Source organism: Camelina sativa, chromosome 12, assembly GCF_000633955.1.
Source record: "Camelina sativa cultivar DH55 chromosome 12, Cs, whole genome shotgun sequence".
In the NCBI taxonomy this organism is placed as follows: domain Eukaryota; kingdom Viridiplantae; phylum Streptophyta; class Magnoliopsida; order Brassicales; family Brassicaceae; genus Camelina; species Camelina sativa.
In genome coordinates this window covers 7,528,225-7,548,472 of record NC_025696.1, presented here as the reverse complement: position 1 = coordinate 7,548,472, position 20,248 = coordinate 7,528,225, and the positions used below count along the sequence as shown (strand labels likewise).

Here is a 20,248-nt window from a genome sequence, read left to right as displayed (position 1 = left end):
ACATATTATTAGTTTAAAGTCATATTATGACACGTTGATGACACCAAAAGAAATCCTTAAACTATACAAATTATGTTTTGAACAATCTTTCAATTTTAAAGTGAATTAGATAAAACTAAATATATGCCTAAAGTTAAAACATAGTTTGTTTCCAAAGCAAGGAATAATTTGCTATATAAGGATTTGGTAAACATGCTTATGTTAATTCTTATCTACTTATCATGACCTTTAAATAAAACAAAATGTATATTTATGGTTTGATATGAATGTAAAAATCTTTATTTTGTATATTATTATAGTATAACATAATTTCTACATAATGTAAAATCCATTTTTGTATAATATTTCTAAGAGTATCAAATAAATAATATATATAAAAGATCATAGGAAATAAAGCTCTATATGACAATTTTCATAAAATTAGACATTCAGCTACTAACTTAAATTTTGTAGAAGAATTCACAAGTAGACAATAAAGTTAGTCACTTTTAAAAAATATACATGGCTTCAAATAAATGGGGAATTTATATTGCTGAATGGTGATGTTAGCATTTTGAAAAAATTGTTATGCTGACTACACAAAATAATTTTCTGTGAATTTAATTTAATTTCTTCTTTTCAGATTCGCCAATATACAATATGTTTTTTTTTTTTTTTGGGAGAGAGACTCCATAAATTAATAAAAATCCAAAAGGAAATGTAAAAATTTTCGCAAAATAAATTATGAAGTATAATTATTGCTTAGAAAGTAAATAACAGTATATTTTGTGGGAAAAATATAAATTTAAAAAATGGAAAAAGAGCTATCATCTTCCCATCAAACTGTGTTAAGGGCCTCCCCCTCTCTAACAACCCTAAAAATAAGATTCAAATAACACCAAAAGAGAGAGATGCAAATCTCAAATTCTTCCCCCTATTATTACATGTGACTGTTGTTCTTCTCTCTCTCTCTCTCTTTTTTTTTTTTTACCATCTTTGGCCTCAAGAAAAAAAAGGAATCCCCTTGTTAATGGATTTGGTAAATAAATTAAGAAAGCATTACACAAAATAAAAAAGGAAAGATTTTTAATAATCTTTGAGAGATATAGAAAGAGAAAAGAGAGAGGCCATCATATTGATAAAGAAGAAGAGAAGGAGAGAAAGAGAGAGAGAGAGAGAGAGAGAGAGAGAGAGTGGATGTCTTATAGAATGAACAAAACATCCTCTGTTTCTCTTGTCCTTGTCCCTTTTTCCAGATCTTAAAAAGGTTTTTCCCACATTTTTATTTATCATCATCATCATCCATCATCATCCATCTGGTTTCTTCTTCTCCAAAAATGGTGAATTTCACATCTCCACAAGTTTTTGATGGTTTCTGTTCAAATCTGGCGTTTTTTTTTTAATATTACTGTCTTTGCCCATTTTTGCCGTTTCTCTTACCGTTGATTTGTTTCTTATGTTTCATTTAACTTTTGTCTGAAAGATTTATATATATCTCTCTCTTTCTGGGTTTTATTCAAAATCCTTTTTTTTTGTTTGATTAGATGTTTTTGATGATCCGTTGTCAGATTTGAAGAGATACTCAATTCCTATTTGATCGGGCACTACAATTTGGACTCTGTTTCAGACAACAAGTTTGTCTCTTTTCCATTCACGACTTCGATAACATGAATCTGGAGGTATAAACTTATTCATCATAAATCTCTGAACTTGAAGCTCTTCTTTTGAATCTTAAAAACACGATCGTAGTAACAAAAGCAGATTCGTTTCAGTATCGAATTGGCAATCGTCATTTATTTTGCAAATCTGATCCGTGTTTGTGAGATCGGATTCATGGATCGAGTTTTGTGTTATTGCAGGAGCAAAAGATGGAATCGGGATCGGATCTGGGAAAGCTCTTCATTGGCGGGATTTCATGGGATACAGATGAAGAACGGCTGCGAGAGTATTTTGGCAAGTATGGAGATTTGGTTGAAGCTGTGATCATGAGAGACCGTACCACTGGACGTGCTCGTGGCTTTGGCTTTATCGTTTTTGCAGATCCTTCTGTTGCTGAGAGAGTGATCATGGAGAAACACATCATTGATGGCCGCACGGTTAGTAATCTTTTGGATCCGTAGCTTTCATGTTCATCAAATTGTTTTTTTTTTTTACATTGATGAGCAATGGATTGTTCTAAAGTCTTGATCTTTATGTAATGACTTCTGATCTTATGGTGTCTCCACTCGTGAATTATCCTTCGTTGATGAGTCTTGAGCAATGGGTTGTTCTAAAGTCTCGATCTTTCTGTGTTCATGCTCTCTTAGAGATCTGTTTGGTGTCATTACTCATGATATTGTCCTCTGTTGATGAATCTTAAACTGCAAAGTTTAGATCTTTGTGTAGTCATGCTCATTTAAAAGTCTTCTCTTGTGATTAACTTATTGATTTGCTTTTGCTGTTATTACTTCTGTGAATTTGTTGAAGTGGCAATGTTAGTGTTAGATCAATGAGAAAAGAATGAAGAATCCTTCTGTCTTTTTGTTGCAGGTCGAGGCAAAGAAAGCTGTCCCACGGGATGATCAGCAAGTGCTAAAACGACATGCCAGTCCAATGCACCTTATCTCACCCAGCCATGGTGGTAATGGTGGCGGCGCACGGACAAAGAAGATCTTTGTTGGAGGTTTACCGTCTAGCATTACTGAGGCTGAGTTCAAGAACTACTTTGATCAGTTTGGTACAATTGCTGATGTTGTGGTGATGTATGATCATAATACGCAGAGGCCAAGAGGCTTTGGCTTCATCACATTTGATTCTGAAGAGTCTGTTGATATGGTTCTCCACAAGACCTTCCATGAGTTAAACGGCAAAATGGTAGAGGTTAAAAGAGCAGTGCCAAAAGAGCTCTCCTCTACTCCTCCTAACCGAAGCCCACTTCTTGGTTATGGTAACAACTATGGAGTGGTCTCTAACAGGTCATCTGCTAATAGCTACTTCAATAGTTTCCCTCCTGGTTATAACAACAATAATCTAGGCTCTGCTGGCCGGTTTAGTCCTATTGGTAGCGGTAGAAATGCTTTCTCTAGCTTTGGTCTCGGTTTGAATCAAGAACTGAATTTGAATTCAAACTTTGATGGAAACACTCTTGGCTATAGCCGGATCCAAGGCAACCAATACTTCAACGGTGCTTCACCAAACCGTTACAACTCTCCTATTGGGTACAATAGAGGTGACTCTGCTTACAACCCGAGCAACAGAGACTTGTGGGGAAACAGAAGCGATTCTTCTGGTCCAGGTTGGAACTTGGGAGTATCCGGTGGTGGTAATAACAACAGAGGGAACTGGGGACTTTCTTCTGTGGCGAGCGATACCAATGGCTATGGAAGAAGCTATGGGATGGGTTCTGGACTCTCTGGGCTGTCATTTTCTGGTAACACGAATGGTTTTGATGGCTCTATAGGGGAGTTGTATAGAGGCAACTCGGTTTATAGCGACTCAACATGGCAGCAGCAGTCAATGCCTCATAATCAGTCTTCTTCTAATGAGTTTGACGGCTTGTCTCGCTCTTATGGCTTTGGTATTGACAATGTAGGCTCAGACCCATCTGCTAATGCCTCAGAAGGTTACCCTGGAAACTACAATGTCGGAAATAGACAAACAAATAGAGGTATCCTCCTCATCGATATCAAACAACCCATCTTTGTTTTGCATCTCATCTGATACGTTTAAGTTTCTGAAAAGTGATAAAGACTGATTAACGTTTTCAGGTATTGAAGCATAGAAAAAAAATGGACGAAAAGAAGTGAGATTTGTAGAGAGATCAAGAACAGCCAAATTTACCGTTGCAGAGTTTGAAGAGAGTTGTTTATTCGATATCAAGTAGAGAAAGAAACCAAACTTTCTTCATCACAGTGAGTTTCTTTGTTTTGTTTTTTTTTTTCGTCCTTAGCTTCTTCACAAAACATTAAAAAAAAAAAAAAGTTTTTACGTCTAAAAATTCTTACATAAGATAAGATCAGATTGGTAGCTGCAAAGATACAAACAACATGGGTGGTGATAAAAAAAAGATTTGGTTTTTCAGTGTTTTCGTCTTCCATAGCAATAACCAAAAGAGATCGTTGATTCTCGATCAGTATTCTTTAGGGATCTCTTCTTCTTCTTCCTCCAAGATTAATGATGTTGTGTGCTCTGTTTGTAACTCTAATTGTTAATTTTTTTTCTCTTACAGTTTTTTTTTTAAACTTTGGATTCGAATTGTTCATGGGAACTTTTGGATTATCATTATTATTTCTTTTCTATTAGCGTGAGAGAGAAAACATTTGTGCAAAAGGCTCCAAAATGATTATTTTGTGGCATTTGATATTCTACTTTGGTTTCCTTTTTCTTTTCTGACCATATAACCTTCACTACTATTCTTGTTAAGCATATACAATGTGATTTGATTCATGACTTTTAAAGGTAGAGAAGAAAGCCATTGGATTAGAGAATTGCTTGATACAAAATGCCAAAATGGAACGAAAAGGAACAAGAAGTGACAAATCACACAACATGATTGCACATATAATAAACCAATCTTAAACTATGTATGGACACTTTGATTCAGAACAACAACATTACAAAATTACATCATTAGGATTATTATTACTGCCCTTATTATTATTACAAGTTGCTAGTTGCTAGGAACTAGTAAAAAAACAAAAAAAAAAACTCAGATGAAAAGGTTCCATACTATAAAAAGTAGTTTTAAAGGTCTGAGAATTATAATAATCTTATAAGAGTTTTGATTTGTTTATTCCTCCTATCCAATGGCAATGTGGGATTTTTCCATACCTAATTTCTCTCCCACTAAGTAATTATTTCAGCCTAAGCACTAATAATTGTTCTTTCTTTTGTATTTCTCCTATTAAAAATGTTTTTAAGAAAAAAAGAAAAAGAAAATTCAAAAATCCCAACGTTCGAATCGGGAAATTCAGACATTTCAAAAAGCCGCTCTTCTCTCTTACAAAACATTCAGATCTCTCTCTCTCTCGCTCTCTCACTCTCACTACCTCTCTTTCTGAAAACAATGAAGTCTCCAGCGATATTAAGCGAGAACAGGTTCTTAGGAAGCATTACAAGTTCTTCCATCCGTAATTTGCTTCCAAAATCAATCTCAGCGAAGCACAAACCACCACCAATCCATAACCCAGAAACTAAGATTCCCAGATCCAACGATGAGAACTCTATTCCTGTAGATCCAAACCAACAGGCTGTTGATCAATTCACCAAGGATGCTGAAACCCTAGCAAATCTCGAAGAGCTTATTGAGGTACATACACTTCCACAATACTCTTTCTAAGTTAGTTCCTTTTTTGCTTTGTAGTTGCTGTCGGAGAGCTTGTTTGATCTGCGGTAGTGTTAGATTAGATTTCTATTAATTACTGAGAGACCCTTTTCTTGGGAAATTTTAAACAGGACAAGAAAATGGGACAAAGCAATTTTGCTGAAGACAATCAAAGTCTTGTGAATTCACCATTGAAGGTTGAAGCCAGAACTGTACTCTCTAGAAGAACCAATCCAGTGCCCAGTGAAATTACAGAGGAAGACGACGACCCATTGGGTGGCCAGATTCGAGAACTAAAGGTCTTTGCTTTTGTTACTGTCACATATAGCTAGCTGCAAGCCTGCAAGTATCATCTTTTTAAAATATCTGATGTGAGTTTGTTTTATTATATACTGAAATTGAGGTATCAATATGTTGTGATTTTGTTTGCAGGACGAGCTTATAAGGACAAAGTCTGATGGGTACAAACCTGATGCAAGTAAGAGTGGTCACTTTGCAAGGGACAGTTTGAGTCAACTGAGAGTCAGTATCAACAAATCTGCACTCATGTCTAGTCCAAGAAAAGATGAATCTGAGGGGCAAGAGATGAATGTGGATGGTGATGATGTGCTGGAATTGAATAAACATATTGACAAGTTTCATGGTTCTTTTGATTCTTCTGTTCACTCCTCATTTGCAAGTGCTTCAGGCTATAATGAACCAGGGTCGATGAGTGAAGAAGATGATGATGATGATGTCTTCTCAGACGACTTGGAGATGTCCAAGCATGGAAACCATAAAGATGCTGACTTTGCAGTTCATGATAATCCAAGCCAGCTCGACAATGTTGGATTCGATGCAGCTGGTAGTGGCATTTCAATCAGATCAAAGCTTCCTACATGTATTCTAGAAGAGCCCATTTTCTCAGAATCTCCTAAGTTTAAGAATGTCCAGAAGAGCGTGGCTGCATCGACAAAATTTTCAGCAAGTCCTAGGAATGTGTCTGAGAGTTCCAACATTGGAAATATGAAAGCCAATCAAGTTAGCCCTTCTATGTCAAAGAAGCTTTCTGGTCCTACAGATTCTCTAGCTGCTAGTCTTCAGAGAGGACTGCAAATTATAGACTATCATCAAGGGAGCTCACTATCAAAAAGCTCTTCTGTTTCCTTCTCTTTTGGTCATATGGCATTGAAACCCTGCGCAGAAGCTGACAATCTTAATGCTTCAGTCCAATCGTTTAGAAAAGATAAAGCTCCACAAGGTGGATTATCGTCGATTCTCCTGTGTCGTTCATGTAACAAGAAAGTTGAAAAAGAAGCTGAAGTAAGTTTACAAAACGTGAGATATTTTTCCACATTCATTATAACTTGGTAAATTTACTTGGCAACTTATTTTATATTCTCTCCTGTATTAGGTAACAGAAGCTGGTTCTAACGAAAAACATCTCAAGAACATGTGTATGGAGCAAGCAGCTAAAATTGAGGAGCTAACTCGCCTGGTAAGAACCTTGTAAACCTGATAAAATATGTATTTAGTGTCAAAAAAGCTTGAACCAGATTTTTTAGAAACTAGTTTTGATCATTCTTAACTTACACCAATATGCAACACAGCTGTGGAGGAGCCTGTGAAGCTACCAGTTGATTTTCATTGATACATATTTTGACAAGAATGGCAATCTAAATTGAATAAACTGTGTTCTGGCCTTGTTTTGCAGCTTAGGAAATCTGGTGATGGAGAAGATGGAGTAGAGGTCATCAAGGAAACATATGAGACAAAACAAGTTAGTGAAGAGTTTCGAAAAGCAAACTTTGATGTAAGCGAAAAGGAAGCTCTTCTCAAGGAGATTGCAGACCTAAAGAGCAAGCTGCAGCCTACTAAGTCTACAGACAATGTGAGATCCTCTTTGCTACTACGGTCCATTCAAATGCGCAAAAGCATGGATGTTACCAAGATTGGTGAGAACAGTGATGTTTTAGAGAAAGAAAGGGAGATGTGGACAGAAATGGAGAGTGAGTGGATATCCTTAACAGATGATCTCAGAATGGATATCGACAACCATCGCAGTCGAGCTGAGAATCTAGAGATTGAGCTCAAGCAAGAGAAGTTAGTCACTGAAGAGTTGAATGACGCACTCACTAGAGCTATGCTTGGCCACAGTAGATTCATAGAGCAGTACACGGAGCTGCAGGAGAAGTACAATGAACTTGGGGAGAAGCACTGTGTGATGATAGCTGGAATAACAGATGTAAAGAAGGCAGCATCCAAGGCCGCTATGAACGGTCGCCATGGAAAGCGTTTTGCCAAAGCCTTTTCAGATGAGCTTTCTGCCATCAGAGCTGAGAAGGAGAAAGAAAGAGAGCTGTTGAAGAAGGAGAACAAGAGCCTAAGAAGTCAGGTTCAAGATACAGCTGAAGCTGTCCAAGCTGCTGGTGAACTACTTGTCAGACTTAGAGAATCAGAACAAGCCTTACAAGTCTCTGAGGTAAGTAAACCAAACTTGTGTTTCTTGTTTGAAAAACTTTGTTTTTAATAAAATGGCTCACACTAAAACCATCATTGCAGGAACGATATAGCGTGGTGGAAGAAGAGAAAGAGAGGCTGAAGAAGCAAATGGAGCAGCTAAAGAGCAGACACAAGACAGAAATAGGGACAATGAAGCAGTACTTAGCAGAGAGTAAATTACCAGGATCTGCATTGTTGCAGCCATGGTACAAGGATGAGGAGGAGAATGAAATAGAAGAAGTATCAGAAGAACATCAAACAAAAGCTGTAAGTTTCGATGACTACGATGATGATCAGGCTTGGAGAGCAGAGTTCGGAGCTACATATCAAGACCACCATTACTGATTGTTTCAGACCAAAAGATCCTTCTCGGGTCATCCCTCTTACTTGTGTTCAGTTTTTTACTATGTTGTTGTCGTCGTTCTTTTGTATCAGCAATTATTGAACCGCTTAAAAAGATTTGTAACGGTTTTGAAAACATTCATGTATTGATTGATTGATTCATCTTTTCCTGAGAATTCAGTAATATATATTCCGTTATTGGGCCTCATAAATGAGCCCAATGCTAAGCCGCTGAAACTAAAACGCTGTCGTATTGTGTCGTCGTCTTCTGGGAAAAAAAATATCTTTTGTTTTGTTTTCTTCTTCATCACAGTCTATCTATCAACTGGGGAAAAAAGGATATTTCCAGATTAGGTAGAGGCAGAGAAAAGTACCTTCTTCTTCTTCTTCTTCTTCTTCTTCTTCTTCATTCAGGCTTCTTCTTCAACTTGTTTAGCTATGGCGGCCGATGATTCTTCGAAAGCTATTGACATCAATGGGAATCTAGACTCCGATTCGAACCTTAACACTGACGGTGGCGAAGCGACGGGAAACGATTCCTCATCAAAGGCATTGGTTAATATCCCTGCTCCCGCCGTTTGTCTTTTCCGGTTCGCCGGAGATGCTGCTGGTGGCGCTGTTATGGGCTCTATCTTCGGATACGGTGCTCTTCTTCTTTCATCTCCTCCTTTATGCCTTGTTTCTTTTACTCTGCTGTTTGCTTTTACTCTAATGATATTGAACTGAGTATTAATTGGGAATAGTTTGAGTTCTTTATTTGATTTGATTTCAAGATTCCTGGATTAGGTTTTGAGCCATCAATTAGTGTTTTAGAAGTACTGTAATAATCTCAGATTTAAGAGGATTTGGAAAGCTGTAGAATTAAGTTAGCTTTAGTTTTCGTTGTAGAGTGTTCAATGTGATAAGATTGGCTGCTGTATGCTTTTGAAGTATGATGATTGAATTGTTAAAACATAGATTATCTCAAGAGATAGAGATATGTTTGTTTGGGTTCTTTCAGGTTCAGGATTGTTCAAGAAGAAAGGCTTTAAAGGATCATTTGCAGATGCAGGGCAGTCTGCAAAGGTACACTCACTCTCATCTTTACGCTTTTGCTTATATGGCTCTTTCACGAAACTGAGTAATTTGCTTTCTTTTGGTTCAAGACATTTGCTGTTTTATCTGGAGTCCATAGTTTGGTTGTTTGCCTTCTCAAGCAAGTGCGGGGGAAAGATGACGGTAAGACTCTTCAAATCTCTTCCTCCTTTTAAGTAGAGATGATTTGTTTTTTCATGAATTTGTAATGTCTCTCTTACTTACACTGCTGCTGATACTCGTATTCTGCAGCCATCAATGTTGGAGTTGCTGGGTGCTGCACTGGTCTCGCTCTTAGTTTTCCAGGTAATCCAAAACCCACCATTCTCATCGTGTTTTCTAATTTGGCATTGAGTATCATAAAAAGACTGATCCTGTAAGCAATTCAGCATCGTACAAGTACTTTTAGTCCTGACGTAGAAGACTGCTAACCAGTACTTTTATGGTCTGTGTTGCAGGTGCTCCACAAGCTCTTCTACAGAGTTGTCTCACTTTTGGGGCATTCTCTTTTATCCTTGAGGGACTCAATAAAAGACAAACCGCTCTGGCGCATTCGGTATCGTTGAGACACCAAACCGGACACTCCCAAGATTATCATCGTCCTTTACCACTGTCTCTTGCTCTACCGATCCATGAAGAAATCAAAGGAGCCTTCTCTTCTTTCTGCAAGTCCTTAGCTAAACCAAGGAAGTTCTAATTTCGTCTGATTTTCCCTTTCTTGCGTTAGGTACGCTCTATGTAGATGTAACATTTCCCGCTTTTGCTGTACTTCTGTGAGGAATGTTTTATGAAAGGCTTTTTGCAACAGCCAGTTTGATGAGAAAAAGAGTTGTGTACCTTCAGTACGATCTTCTTTTAGATATTTACTACTACCTTTAGGAAGAAACAATTCAAGTAAATTATCACGGTTTTCCAATGGATAGATATTAAGGACCACAAACTCTGTATCTGAAACCAGTTACAGTAACATATCATTTCTTGTTCAAAATTGACATTGTTTCGTAAAGGTGTATACTGAAAGATCCTAATTATAAGAGATAAATCGAATTAACATAGGAAAAAAAATCTAAATCAAATCCATTGGAAGTTAAACGAACCTTATCAGGTTTGACTAGGAAAGAGAAAAGGAACCTCTTCATATATCTTTTTAAACATTAGTAGTTTGTGATGCATCACTCCACACAAAGTCACAACAAGAAGCAAGAGTGACACAAGTCTTGGCCATGGACACATCTTCTCATATGGTCTCTTCTTTCTTCATCTTTTCACATCACACTGTATTTATTATAGTTTTGTTTTGTGATATGATCATATCATCATTGCTACTTCTTGCAGTCATGCGTTTTAAAAATCAATATGCAAACCAGTGGATGGGAAAAATCCATGCATAAGCTCATTAAGGATATCCCAGGTTTGTGTTATGAAATTTAACCAATCAACTTCCCTTGCAAATATTTATGTAGCTCTATGTTCATTTATTTATTTGGTGGGAACAATTTTAAGATGTGACATACACCATCGACGCGGCGATGGGATTGGCATACGTCTCCGGCAAGATCAACCCTGAGATTATCCTGAAGATTAGGAAATGTAAGAAACATGTTCAGCTCATCCACATCGACTACGGCCACAATTTGACTCCCACCACCACTGGTTACAATCAGCCACAACCACCAACGCCCACGTCTCAAGCGGCGGCGCAACCGTATATGCATTACCTCCAAATCCCGTACGAACAGCCTCAAGTAGCTTATCCTTATTTCAATCCCTATCTCTAGTTCTTCTGATTATAATGTGTAATTTTATGCCAAAACGCTACATTTGATTTACAAAAGTAATAAAATATTATAGCAACAGTTTTCAGGTTTGAAAATTGTAATTTACTTCCTTTTGCTCTACATACAGAGCAATGAGATGAGTTTGAGAGTAGAGTAGAAAGGCTAAAGTAAGAAGCTCAGATGCTTGTCTTTTGGGAGAAAAACAAAAAAAAAAAAAAAATCACTCTGAAATCACTTGCCTTGTTTCTGCCTGAGGCGCATTTTGACAAAATCATTACGGGCTTTAGTGCGAGCTTGCTGAGGAGCAACGTTGAGATACGAATAATGGATTCCAATAGCGAAAAGAGCTGCCCCTGAGGCAAAAAACGCCACTGTCATCGCCAGTTTTCTTGGTGACGATGGATAGCAAAACGACATTCTCAATGCAACAGGTGGGAGAATCAACACTTCGTTTGCTGCAAATTCAAGGTTTCTGTGTTCAATCACAGAACATTTATAAATATAGTATAAAATAAGACGGAATGAAAGAGGAGAAACTTTCTCAGAGACATTTCATCGAACAGTTTGTGTTCACTCTGTTTAATTTACTTCATAAGCTATAAATCACACGCTTATTGAAACAAGTTGGGTAGTAGTAATGAGCAATTAAAGTACCTGTACTTTAGATTTTACCATCCATAAGAGAAAAGTCCCCGAGTTTCAGTGGCAAAGACGTACGGCACAACACAGTACGAGGATCCGAAGATCTTCAGACAGCAGTTACTTAAGACTTTGACTTTGATGTGGTCCGACAAATTTGGCAAGAAAATAGATTTGTAGTAAATCGAGTCAACAAGTATCACAACGGGGATGTAGCTCAGATGGTAGAGCGCTCGCTTAGCATGCGAGAGGTACGGGGATCGATACCCCGCATCTCCATCTTTATTTTTATTTTCATTTTTAGGCAGCCCCAATGGGCTTCTTTGAAAGGCCCACTGCTAACAAAAGAATATTATTTTAGTGCTTTAATCTCACTGTAAAAATGTTATTAATCTCACAGTTTCACTAATCCTCTCCTTCTACGGACCCTTTTAATTGTGTTTAAGTTCAGAGTTCCTTCGTCGTCACATCCTTCTCCGGTGAGTCTCCGTTTCCGAAGCACCTCTAAGAAGATAAAGGCTAGAAATAATCTTATTAAAAAATCTGCTTTTGCTTTATAGTAGGATGATCCGCATAAGCACCGGTGTTATTAATCGATGTCTGTGTAATCGATTCTCAAGTTTTGCTGGATCTGAAAACACTACTAAGCTTTCCAAAACCCTCGGCGCTGCAAACATCATCCCTATTCCACACAGAAGGAATCCTGAACCTAAAGGCCAAGATCTCGATTTCATCAATGTCGCTCATAGTCACCTGATTCAATCTGATTGGGATAAGCTTAATAAGCTATCAGATCACTTGGATTCGTTTCGCGTCAAGAACATACTACTAAAGATTCAAAAAGATTATCTTCTTTCTCTTGAGTTCTTCAACTGGGCCAAAACACGAAGCCCAGGTTCTCACTCTCTTGAAACCCATGCTATAGTCCTTCACACTCTCACCAAAAACCGCAAGTTCAAGTCTGCAGAGTCCATCTTGAGAGATGTACTACTCGTGAACGGTGCGGTGGATTTGCCTGCTAAAGTCTTTGATGCATTGTTGTATACGTACAGGGAATGTGACTCTACACCTCGAGTGTTTGATTCACTCTTCAAAACTTTTGCTCATTTGAAGAGATTCAGAAACGCCACTGATACTTTTGTGCAGATGAAGGATTACGGGTTTCTTCCAACCGTTGAGTCTTGTAATGCTTATATGAGTTCACTGCTTAGTCAAGGGAGGGTTGATATTGCTCTCAGGTTTTACAGGGAGATGCGGCGATGTAAGATATCACCAAACACATACACTCTCAACATGGTTATCTCAGGTTATTGTAGGTCTGGGAAGCTTGACAAGGGGATTGAGTTGCTACAAGACATGGAAAGATTGGGTTTTAGGGCTACGGATGTGTCGTATAATACATTGATAGCGGGGTACTGTGAAAAGGGTCTTTTGAGTTCAGCTTTGAAGCTTAAGAACATGATGGGAAAGAATGGCTTGCAGCCTACTGTGGTTACTTTTAACACTCTCATTCATGGGTTTTGTAGAGCTGTGAAGTTGCAAGAAGCTAGTAAGGTTTTTGGTGAGATGAAAGCGGTTAATGTGGCTCCCAACACTGTCACTTATAACACTTTGATTAATGGGTATAGCCAACAGGGTGATCACGAGATGGCGTTCCGGTTTTATGAAGATATGGTCTGTAATGGGATTCAGCGTGACATTTTGACTTATAATGGTTTGATCTTGGGACTTTGCAAGCAAGCTAAGACGAGGAAAGCTGCTCAGTTTGTTAAAGAACTTGACAAAGAGAATTTGGTGCCAAACTCGTCAACCTTCTCTGCGTTGATAATGGGACAATGCGTGAGGAGAAATGCAGACCGTGGTTTTGAATTGTACAAAAGCATGATTAGAAGCGGTTGCCATCCGAATGAACAAATGTTCATCATGTTGGTTTCCGCCTTCTGTAAGAATGAGGATTTTGATGGGGCAGCACAAGTGCTAAAGGAAATGGTCAGAAGATCAATTCCTCTTGATTCAAAGACTGTTCATCAGGTCTGCAATGGTCTTAAACATCAAGGGAAAGACCAACTTTTGAAAGAGTTATTACAGGAGATGGAAGGGAACAAATTTCTAAAAGAACCTTTAGGTAACTGAGAAGCAGAATGTATTAACCAAAAAAATCAGTTTCTTTTTTGTTCAGTGGAAGAAAAGATTGATGATGCGTTTATAAAGGATACAGACTCATAACTCATAAGCGTTACAAGACACAAGGCAAGAGTATAAAAGTATATGATACAACAACAAATGAATATCTCAAATGAATCTGAGGAAAGTCGCACTCAAAGAATAAGCTGTTGTTTTTTGGACGGAACTATAATATAAACAGACAACATGCATAGAGAGAGGTCGTCACTTCAAATAAACAAAAGGGTTGTCACCAAAACTCGCTAGCGAAATTTTTTAATGGTTCCAGCTGTTAAGATTGACCGAGTCACACATAGGAAGATCTTACGAAGGCGGAAGGCATTATCAACAGCGGAGATGAGATCAAGGGTTGATCACAGAAGTGGAAGAGAGGCAAGAACCATTGCAAAAACATAAAGTAGAAGAGATAAAGTGTTTCGGGTTTGTCCACTAGGTGCTTGTGCATCGGTTGATGGGGTTCCAGGGGTTGAAGTTGGGGATTTTTCTGTAACCGGAGGTAGTGGTGGCTCAGTGACATCAGCATCTGTGAAAAGCGGGTTTGGAGCTTGGGCTGGAGGTAAGGAAGTAGAACTAACAAGGGTTAAGAGGGCACCGGGTTGAGCAGGGGCCATGTAAGGTACATTTTCTTTGCTGGCCAAACATAGATTCTCTGCAGAAGAGAAACAAAGTTAGGCATTGATGTAAATAAGTTTTTATTGTGAGGCCTTTGGTGCAAAATTTGGCTCACTTACTTTTGTATCTTGCAGCTGTGAAAGGGAACTCGGTGATGGTTCCGTTTATACCGGGTCCAGTGATGTAAGAGTTTATCTCAACGGTTGGATCAGAAAAGAAGTCATATGGTTGAGATACAAACTCATTCTGAAACAGTTCCACGTAAACTGGGAGCTGAGACTTCTGCAGCTTCTCCACAACATTGGTTTGCCTCGTGATGAACGCCTGAGCGACAGGAAAAACTGATAATTTTTGGATCACAACAGCATTAGCAAATTTCTTTATGTCTTCGATAGCAGAGTCGAGAATATCACGGATGTTTTCTTCAATTTTGTATACAGTCTCGTACTGGCTCTGCTTCTTGAAGTCAACTAGAACTGAACTATTTGTCGACTGAATCATGACCTTTTTGGTTGTACTATTGCTGTAGCCAGTCTCTGTGAGTGTATCAAGAACCGCTTTAACAACGTCGAGCCCTTGCTCCTCTCTCAGGTATGCTGCATTCTGAGGGACACAAAAACATAGTGGCGTAACCATTAGAATATCACGGTCTGATTGATAAAATCGTTAAGACTAAGAGGTGCACGGGAACTTACCTCTACACTGATCAAAACACCAGAGAGAGAGGTGGAGTTCTTTGCCAAGTTAAGGAAATCAGAAAGTGAAAGAAACTTCCCAGCATTTTTCATTTTTGGATTCCTAAAGAAACTGAATGCTCCTCTGTAGGGGTTTGAAATAACAGCTGCAAATAAAAAAAGAACAAAGATTGGAGAATAGTAAATTGTAACTCTCAAGTTATGTAACCTCTAAAGTAGCCTGTACTTTTGATCCTGACATTTGCATCTATATGTAATCTCTTTTCAAGTTTAGTAGTAGGAATCGAAGCTCTCAAACTAGTTACTAGAAATAGTAGGAAGAATAGTGTACAAAACAGTCCAGCATTTATCTGAAAGCAAGTAGAAAACTTGAAAACAAACTTACGAGTCAAGGTCTGAATCTCAGGCCATGTGAGACTGAAAGTGTATATTCCACCCAATGAGCTGATCTCAGGAACAGTTGTTGAACGGTTTCTGAAAGGAGATAGGGCGACAGTTGTGCTGTTCCCGAGATCGATCGAACTTGAGCAAAAGGGCGTACCGTCACTGGACATATAGACCGAGCAGTCGATCACATCAGCACCATCTTTGATAGCCTTCTCATATGCCACGTCTGTACATCCAGGATAGTCTCCACTCGCACCATTTTTGGATATAACAAGAAAATCCACTGAGACAAGAACCATATAAATCAATTTCAGGTTTCATCACGAAGTCATAGCAAGATGCAAAGCAAAATAATCAACTCTCATACCTTGGTTTTTAGCTTTTCTGCCAACGTGTGAGAAGCAGTCTGAAGAAAAAAAGTTTCGATTTTGAGTATCTCCAATGATGTATTATTATAAGACAAAAATGTTTCGTCTATAGAAGAGACTTTTGCTTACCGCGGGATGCAGATGCAGTAATGGGAAAATCAGAGAGCACACCATCGACAGAGAAATTAGCATTGTCCATAAAAGAAAGATACTCAGACACAGGATCGAAACTGTAGTCATGTGCAATATCAACATCATTAGCAAAACCTGACACAAAAACTTCTAATCCTGCTTTGTGAGCATCTTGAACCAAGGAAGTAGGAGCAAGCAAGTACTGCTCCTCATCTAGCGGCAATACGTAAGACTTGGGAACAAGAATCCCTGAAGCAAACGTCTTGACAAATGTCAAGTTACTCAAGATAGAACCATAAGTCCTGTTTGTAGTCGGCTCAAACTCTTCTTGACCGAGAAAACGGAACACAAAACTCGGTCCTTTACGCCCGAAACGACCAGCGATTTTCTTGAAGAAGTTAACTTCAGGGGAAGAGATGAAGTCAATGAAAACAGTTTTTGAAGCTGCAACAAGAAAACTGCTCATGCTTAGATTCTGCTGGGCGTAGAATGCATCGTGCTGAACATTTAACCAATACAATGGTGGTTTTATCTGTGTAGCCACGCTTTGAACCGTCATAATCGGGTTAGCATTATCATCGAATTTTTCAGACCGAGATAATATTCCTCGGATCACTGCAACAAACAAAACGAAATTGAAAACACACAAAAACAAAACACAAAATCCAACTTAACAAAAAAAGAAGCAGTAGTAAAGAAGACTTACAGTTAACATCTTTGAGATCTTTCAAGGAGAAATCAAGGGTGAACAAACCCTGAGTAGGGACACCATTAACGGAGTAAGATTTGAGTTGGTTTTTGTGAACAACTTCAATGTTTGAAGCATTGCTCATAGTTAAATCAGGGAAACAAATCCCGAGAGCATCTTTGGTAAGCTGAACATCACACCAAAGAACAGCATCGGGTACACTTGTCAGCATTGCGAAGTTGTAAGCATCGTAACTCGAATCTGGAAATAATCCAGAGAACCCACCACGAGCTATTACAAGAGGAGCCTCACCTGTTTTGTTGAGCACAAAATTTCAAAAAAGTTAAAGAGATGAAATCAAAGTGAAATTGCTAATATACTAATACACATCTGGATGATTAGTTTTAGTTATTTCTCATGTTTCTGAGGGAGAGAGAAGACAGACCAGTGAGGGTAGGCCAAGGACTTTTAGATCTTTGAGCATGGATTTGAGAAGAAAGAAGCTGAATCAGAACAACACCACAGAGTAGAAGCGATGAAGCTCGTAACCCTCGCATTGTCGGATTATCTTGATTAAAGAGCTTGTTGTTTTACTTCGCCGGCGACTTCACCGGCTCCTTTATTCTTGCAGCGAGATGATATGAGAGAGAGAGAGAGAGAGGCTTATTCTTCTTTCTAGCTGTTTCGTTTGTAGGATTCTCATTTATATGATCGGTTGATTAATTTAAACTAATTTAATTTAATTTAATTATCAAAAAGTGTGATGATTAGTTTCCTTCTTCTTCTTACAAGCTTTTTAAAGATTAAATTATTAGAATACATGGTTTTAAAAAAAATAAAAATTTGCAGCCTAGCACCACAATTACGCGTAATCACGTATTTGGTTGTTAAGGAGAGCCGAGAGAATTTGGTCGGTCGGCTTCAGCTTATGATGTCGTGCCTATTTGTTCCTAGGAGGCTAGGACTCTTTCTTCTCGCAAATACTATTAATTATCAATATTTCATATTTGTGATCTATGATTGATTATTTGTCTTGAATCTGCGTTTCAATTTTACAAATAACTAGGTACTAATCCGCGGTATATCATGGGCTGAATTTTTCTTTTAATGTAAATTTGTAATAATTTATTTTGTTACTATGTTATTTATATTTATTTGTAATGATAAATTCAGTTTGTTTATATAACTTTTGTGTTTTAAAAATATTTATTGATAACCTTTGTCGATAAAACAACGGAAATGTAACGATAAATAAAATTATTTAAACATTTGTTAATAAAATAAAACGACATACCGGAATTGTAACGATGAATAAAATTGTTTAAACATTTTTGTCAACAAAATAAAACGACATCATTGCTATAGTTCTGAAATAAATAAAAAGATTGTCACATTGACAGATTTGTAACCTAAGATTTATAGTCAACTGTCTAGAGATATTCGGTAAGTTTCCGTTTACTTCAAATCATATAGTATTTATATATAGTTCTATAAACCCTGTTTGTAATAAGTATGTTGTAATTGATTATAGACGTAAATAATAGTCCTTATTTAATATGTGATGACTTACTTAGGAACAGTAGACTTAGAGTAGTTGTTACAAACCTCATACCAAAACTTAGGCTTTAATGGTGTTTTGACACCTATCTCAGATCTTAAACTCCTTGGACATCTATCTCAAATTTTAAACTCCTTGGACACATTAAAAGACAAACCCATATATACAAAAACTAAACTTTGTAATATGAAAATGTTATAGATAAATTTACCCACAACTGTGTTCGATAAAATAAGAAAGATTAAACAATAATTGATATATTTTTTATTTGGTCAATGTAACCTACCTAATTCGATTGAGTATCCATGTAACCCGCAATTTTCTGATTAATTAGATAATTAAATGATTATAATTATTAATTATCTTTAATACCCTCAATGATTTTAGCTTCTATTTAACTATTTCTAATGGCATTTGAATGTAATTTTTTACACTTTTTATGGTTAGTTTCTTTTTTGTATTTCTCAATTAATATAGTAGGATGTTTATGGTATATGTAACAAATAATTAAAAGTTTTTTTTTTTGAAAAAGGACAAATAATGAAAAGTTTTGAACAATCATAGTTTAACTAGTAGCATAAGTATAAATCATTAGTTGTTTTATTTTGTTTTATATTTTATGTTTTTTTAATAAAAAATGTTTACATTTACAACTCTCATGTACTTATAAACAAATTTAAGGTGCCCATCAATTGGGTCCCGACAACAACACTGAAATTATGAAGTTTGTACCTTTGGCATTCATGTTTGTTTTTTTGTACAACACAATAATACATTGAACGTTGAGATAATAGATATTTTCTTTTTTGTATAACAACCAAAAACATGCTTTTAGACTCACTACTAATGCTAACTATATGAAGTAGCAGAAGAAATTTTACTTTTAAAGTTTTGGAAAATACAAGTAAGAAATAATACGATCTAATAAAGTTGACATTATTGATATATATATATATATATATATATATAGGTGGTTCCATAATTCGATTTCAACTAGTATTAAAAGTATTTGTCAAAAAAATTATACGGATATGAGTCTTTTAGTCGGCTCAGCTGGCGCAAAGCCAAAGTGGTGGATGAGATGAACGGAATAAAAATATGTAATCAACACCAGCTACGGGGAGGGTCCCACAACATGGCCGTCATGACTTATCTGTCAATATACACGTGGCAAATATCTATTTGTGCTCACTCATGACATCACCAAAAACGCGCAAACCAGTCACGTTTCGTTTATACGTGAGAGACCATTGTTTGCTCATTGCTGTATGCACCTAAACATAAACCAAAAATATTTTTTTTAACCATTTCTTTTTTTTTTTCAGCCGCAAATAAATAAAATTTTTATAAAGAAAATTTCTCACTGGACGTTGATGTTGGAATAAATGTTTTATTTGACTTTTTTTTTTAATGTTTTTTTGTTTACTTTGTCAACTTCCAATACCTTTCCCGTATTCAATTTAGGCTCTCCATTGATATCATTGACCTCAATCTTGTAGTAATTTATACTCCCTCCGGTTTTTTTTACTTGTCGTTCTAGAGCTTTGCATACAAATTAAAAAAATAGATTAATGTTCTATTATACCCCTACTTTAATACATTTTCTAATTTTTTCATTGGTCAAAGCATTAAAATAATTGAGATAAAATTGGTATTTTTACAAAACATATGCATTGGAAACCTAAAACGACAAGTATTGAAAAACAAAAATTTTACTCTAGAATGACAACTAAAAAAACCAGAGGAAGTACGTTTTTAGGTCATTAGGTGGTACATTTTTGACATCGAATTAAACTAATTTATACGTTTTCTGTTTCTGAGTTAATATTATTTATCAAATAAATCTTCGAGGATGGTTCCATTAGGATTTTGACATTGAATTAAGTTGTTGCCACCCAAAATGATTGAAACCTTACAAAACATACATACATATATATTTTGTCACGGTCCACAGACTCTTACTATACACATGATCGGTTCAACCAAGATTTACATTCTTAACATTGATTGATCGAAACTTTTATTTATA

At 36.8% G+C, this 20,248-nt stretch overlaps 6 protein-coding genes and 1 non-coding gene across 8 annotated transcripts; 6 read left to right on the top strand and 1 right to left on the bottom strand.

Annotated features, from left to right (window-relative positions):
- LOC104730729 (heterogeneous nuclear ribonucleoprotein 1) lies at positions 1,112-4,320 on the top strand. Its single transcript, XM_010449930.2, has 5 exons — positions 1,112-1,319; positions 1,548-1,658; positions 1,839-2,075; positions 2,509-3,625; positions 3,726-4,320. The coding sequence occupies exons 2-5, from the start codon at positions 1,647-1,649 to the stop codon at positions 3,737-3,739; spliced, it is 1,380 nt and encodes a 459-aa protein (XP_010448232.1). The 5' UTR covers positions 1,112-1,319; positions 1,548-1,646; the 3' UTR covers positions 3,740-4,320.
- Positions 4,892-8,266, top strand: LOC104730727 (kinesin-like protein KIN-12F). The gene is made up of 6 exons (XM_010449929.2): positions 4,892-5,266; positions 5,413-5,580; positions 5,714-6,583; positions 6,675-6,758; positions 6,975-7,742; positions 7,823-8,266. Exons 1-6 carry the CDS (start codon positions 5,024-5,026, stop codon positions 8,105-8,107), a joined length of 2,418 nt encoding a protein of 805 aa, XP_010448231.1. The 5' UTR covers positions 4,892-5,023; the 3' UTR covers positions 8,108-8,266.
- On the top strand, positions 8,421-10,023 carry LOC104730726 (mitochondrial import inner membrane translocase subunit TIM22-2-like). Its single transcript, XM_010449928.2, has 5 exons — positions 8,421-8,747; positions 9,105-9,169; positions 9,250-9,322; positions 9,431-9,484; positions 9,637-10,023. The coding sequence occupies exons 1-5, from the start codon at positions 8,543-8,545 to the stop codon at positions 9,873-9,875; spliced, it is 636 nt and encodes a 211-aa protein (XP_010448230.1). The 5' UTR covers positions 8,421-8,542; the 3' UTR covers positions 9,876-10,023.
- On the top strand, positions 10,365-11,176 carry LOC104730725. Its single transcript, XM_010449927.1, has 3 exons — positions 10,365-10,422; positions 10,514-10,589; positions 10,682-11,176. Exons 1-3 carry the CDS (start codon positions 10,402-10,404, stop codon positions 10,954-10,956), a joined length of 372 nt encoding a protein of 123 aa, XP_010448229.1. The 5' UTR covers positions 10,365-10,401; the 3' UTR covers positions 10,957-11,176.
- TRNAA-AGC lies at positions 11,802-11,874 on the top strand. The gene has a single exon. It is a non-coding gene; the product is annotated as a tRNA-Ala (tRNA).
- LOC104730723 (pentatricopeptide repeat-containing protein At4g26680, mitochondrial-like) lies at positions 11,994-13,747 on the top strand. 2 transcript variants are annotated; one of them, XM_010449925.2, is made up of 2 exons: positions 11,994-12,074; positions 12,159-13,747. In XM_010449925.2, exon 2 carries the CDS (start codon positions 12,160-12,162, stop codon positions 13,726-13,728), a length of 1,569 nt encoding a protein of 522 aa, XP_010448227.1. In that variant the 5' UTR covers positions 11,994-12,074; position 12,159; the 3' UTR covers positions 13,729-13,747. The 2 variants fall into 2 exon arrangements, with proteins under 2 accessions (XP_010448227.1, XP_010448226.1); XM_010449924.2 differs by having other exon boundaries at positions 11,999-12,074; positions 12,156-13,747.
- Positions 13,851-17,363, bottom strand: LOC104730724 (glycerophosphodiester phosphodiesterase GDPDL3-like). The gene is made up of 8 exons (XM_010449926.2): positions 17,107-17,363; positions 16,680-16,973; positions 15,971-16,588; positions 15,841-15,879; positions 15,472-15,756; positions 15,087-15,232; positions 14,511-14,994; positions 13,851-14,428 (listed from the first exon to the last, which is right to left on the bottom strand). Exons 1-8 carry the CDS (start codon positions 17,216-17,218, stop codon positions 14,133-14,135), a joined length of 2,274 nt encoding a protein of 757 aa, XP_010448228.1. The 5' UTR covers positions 17,219-17,363; the 3' UTR covers positions 13,851-14,132.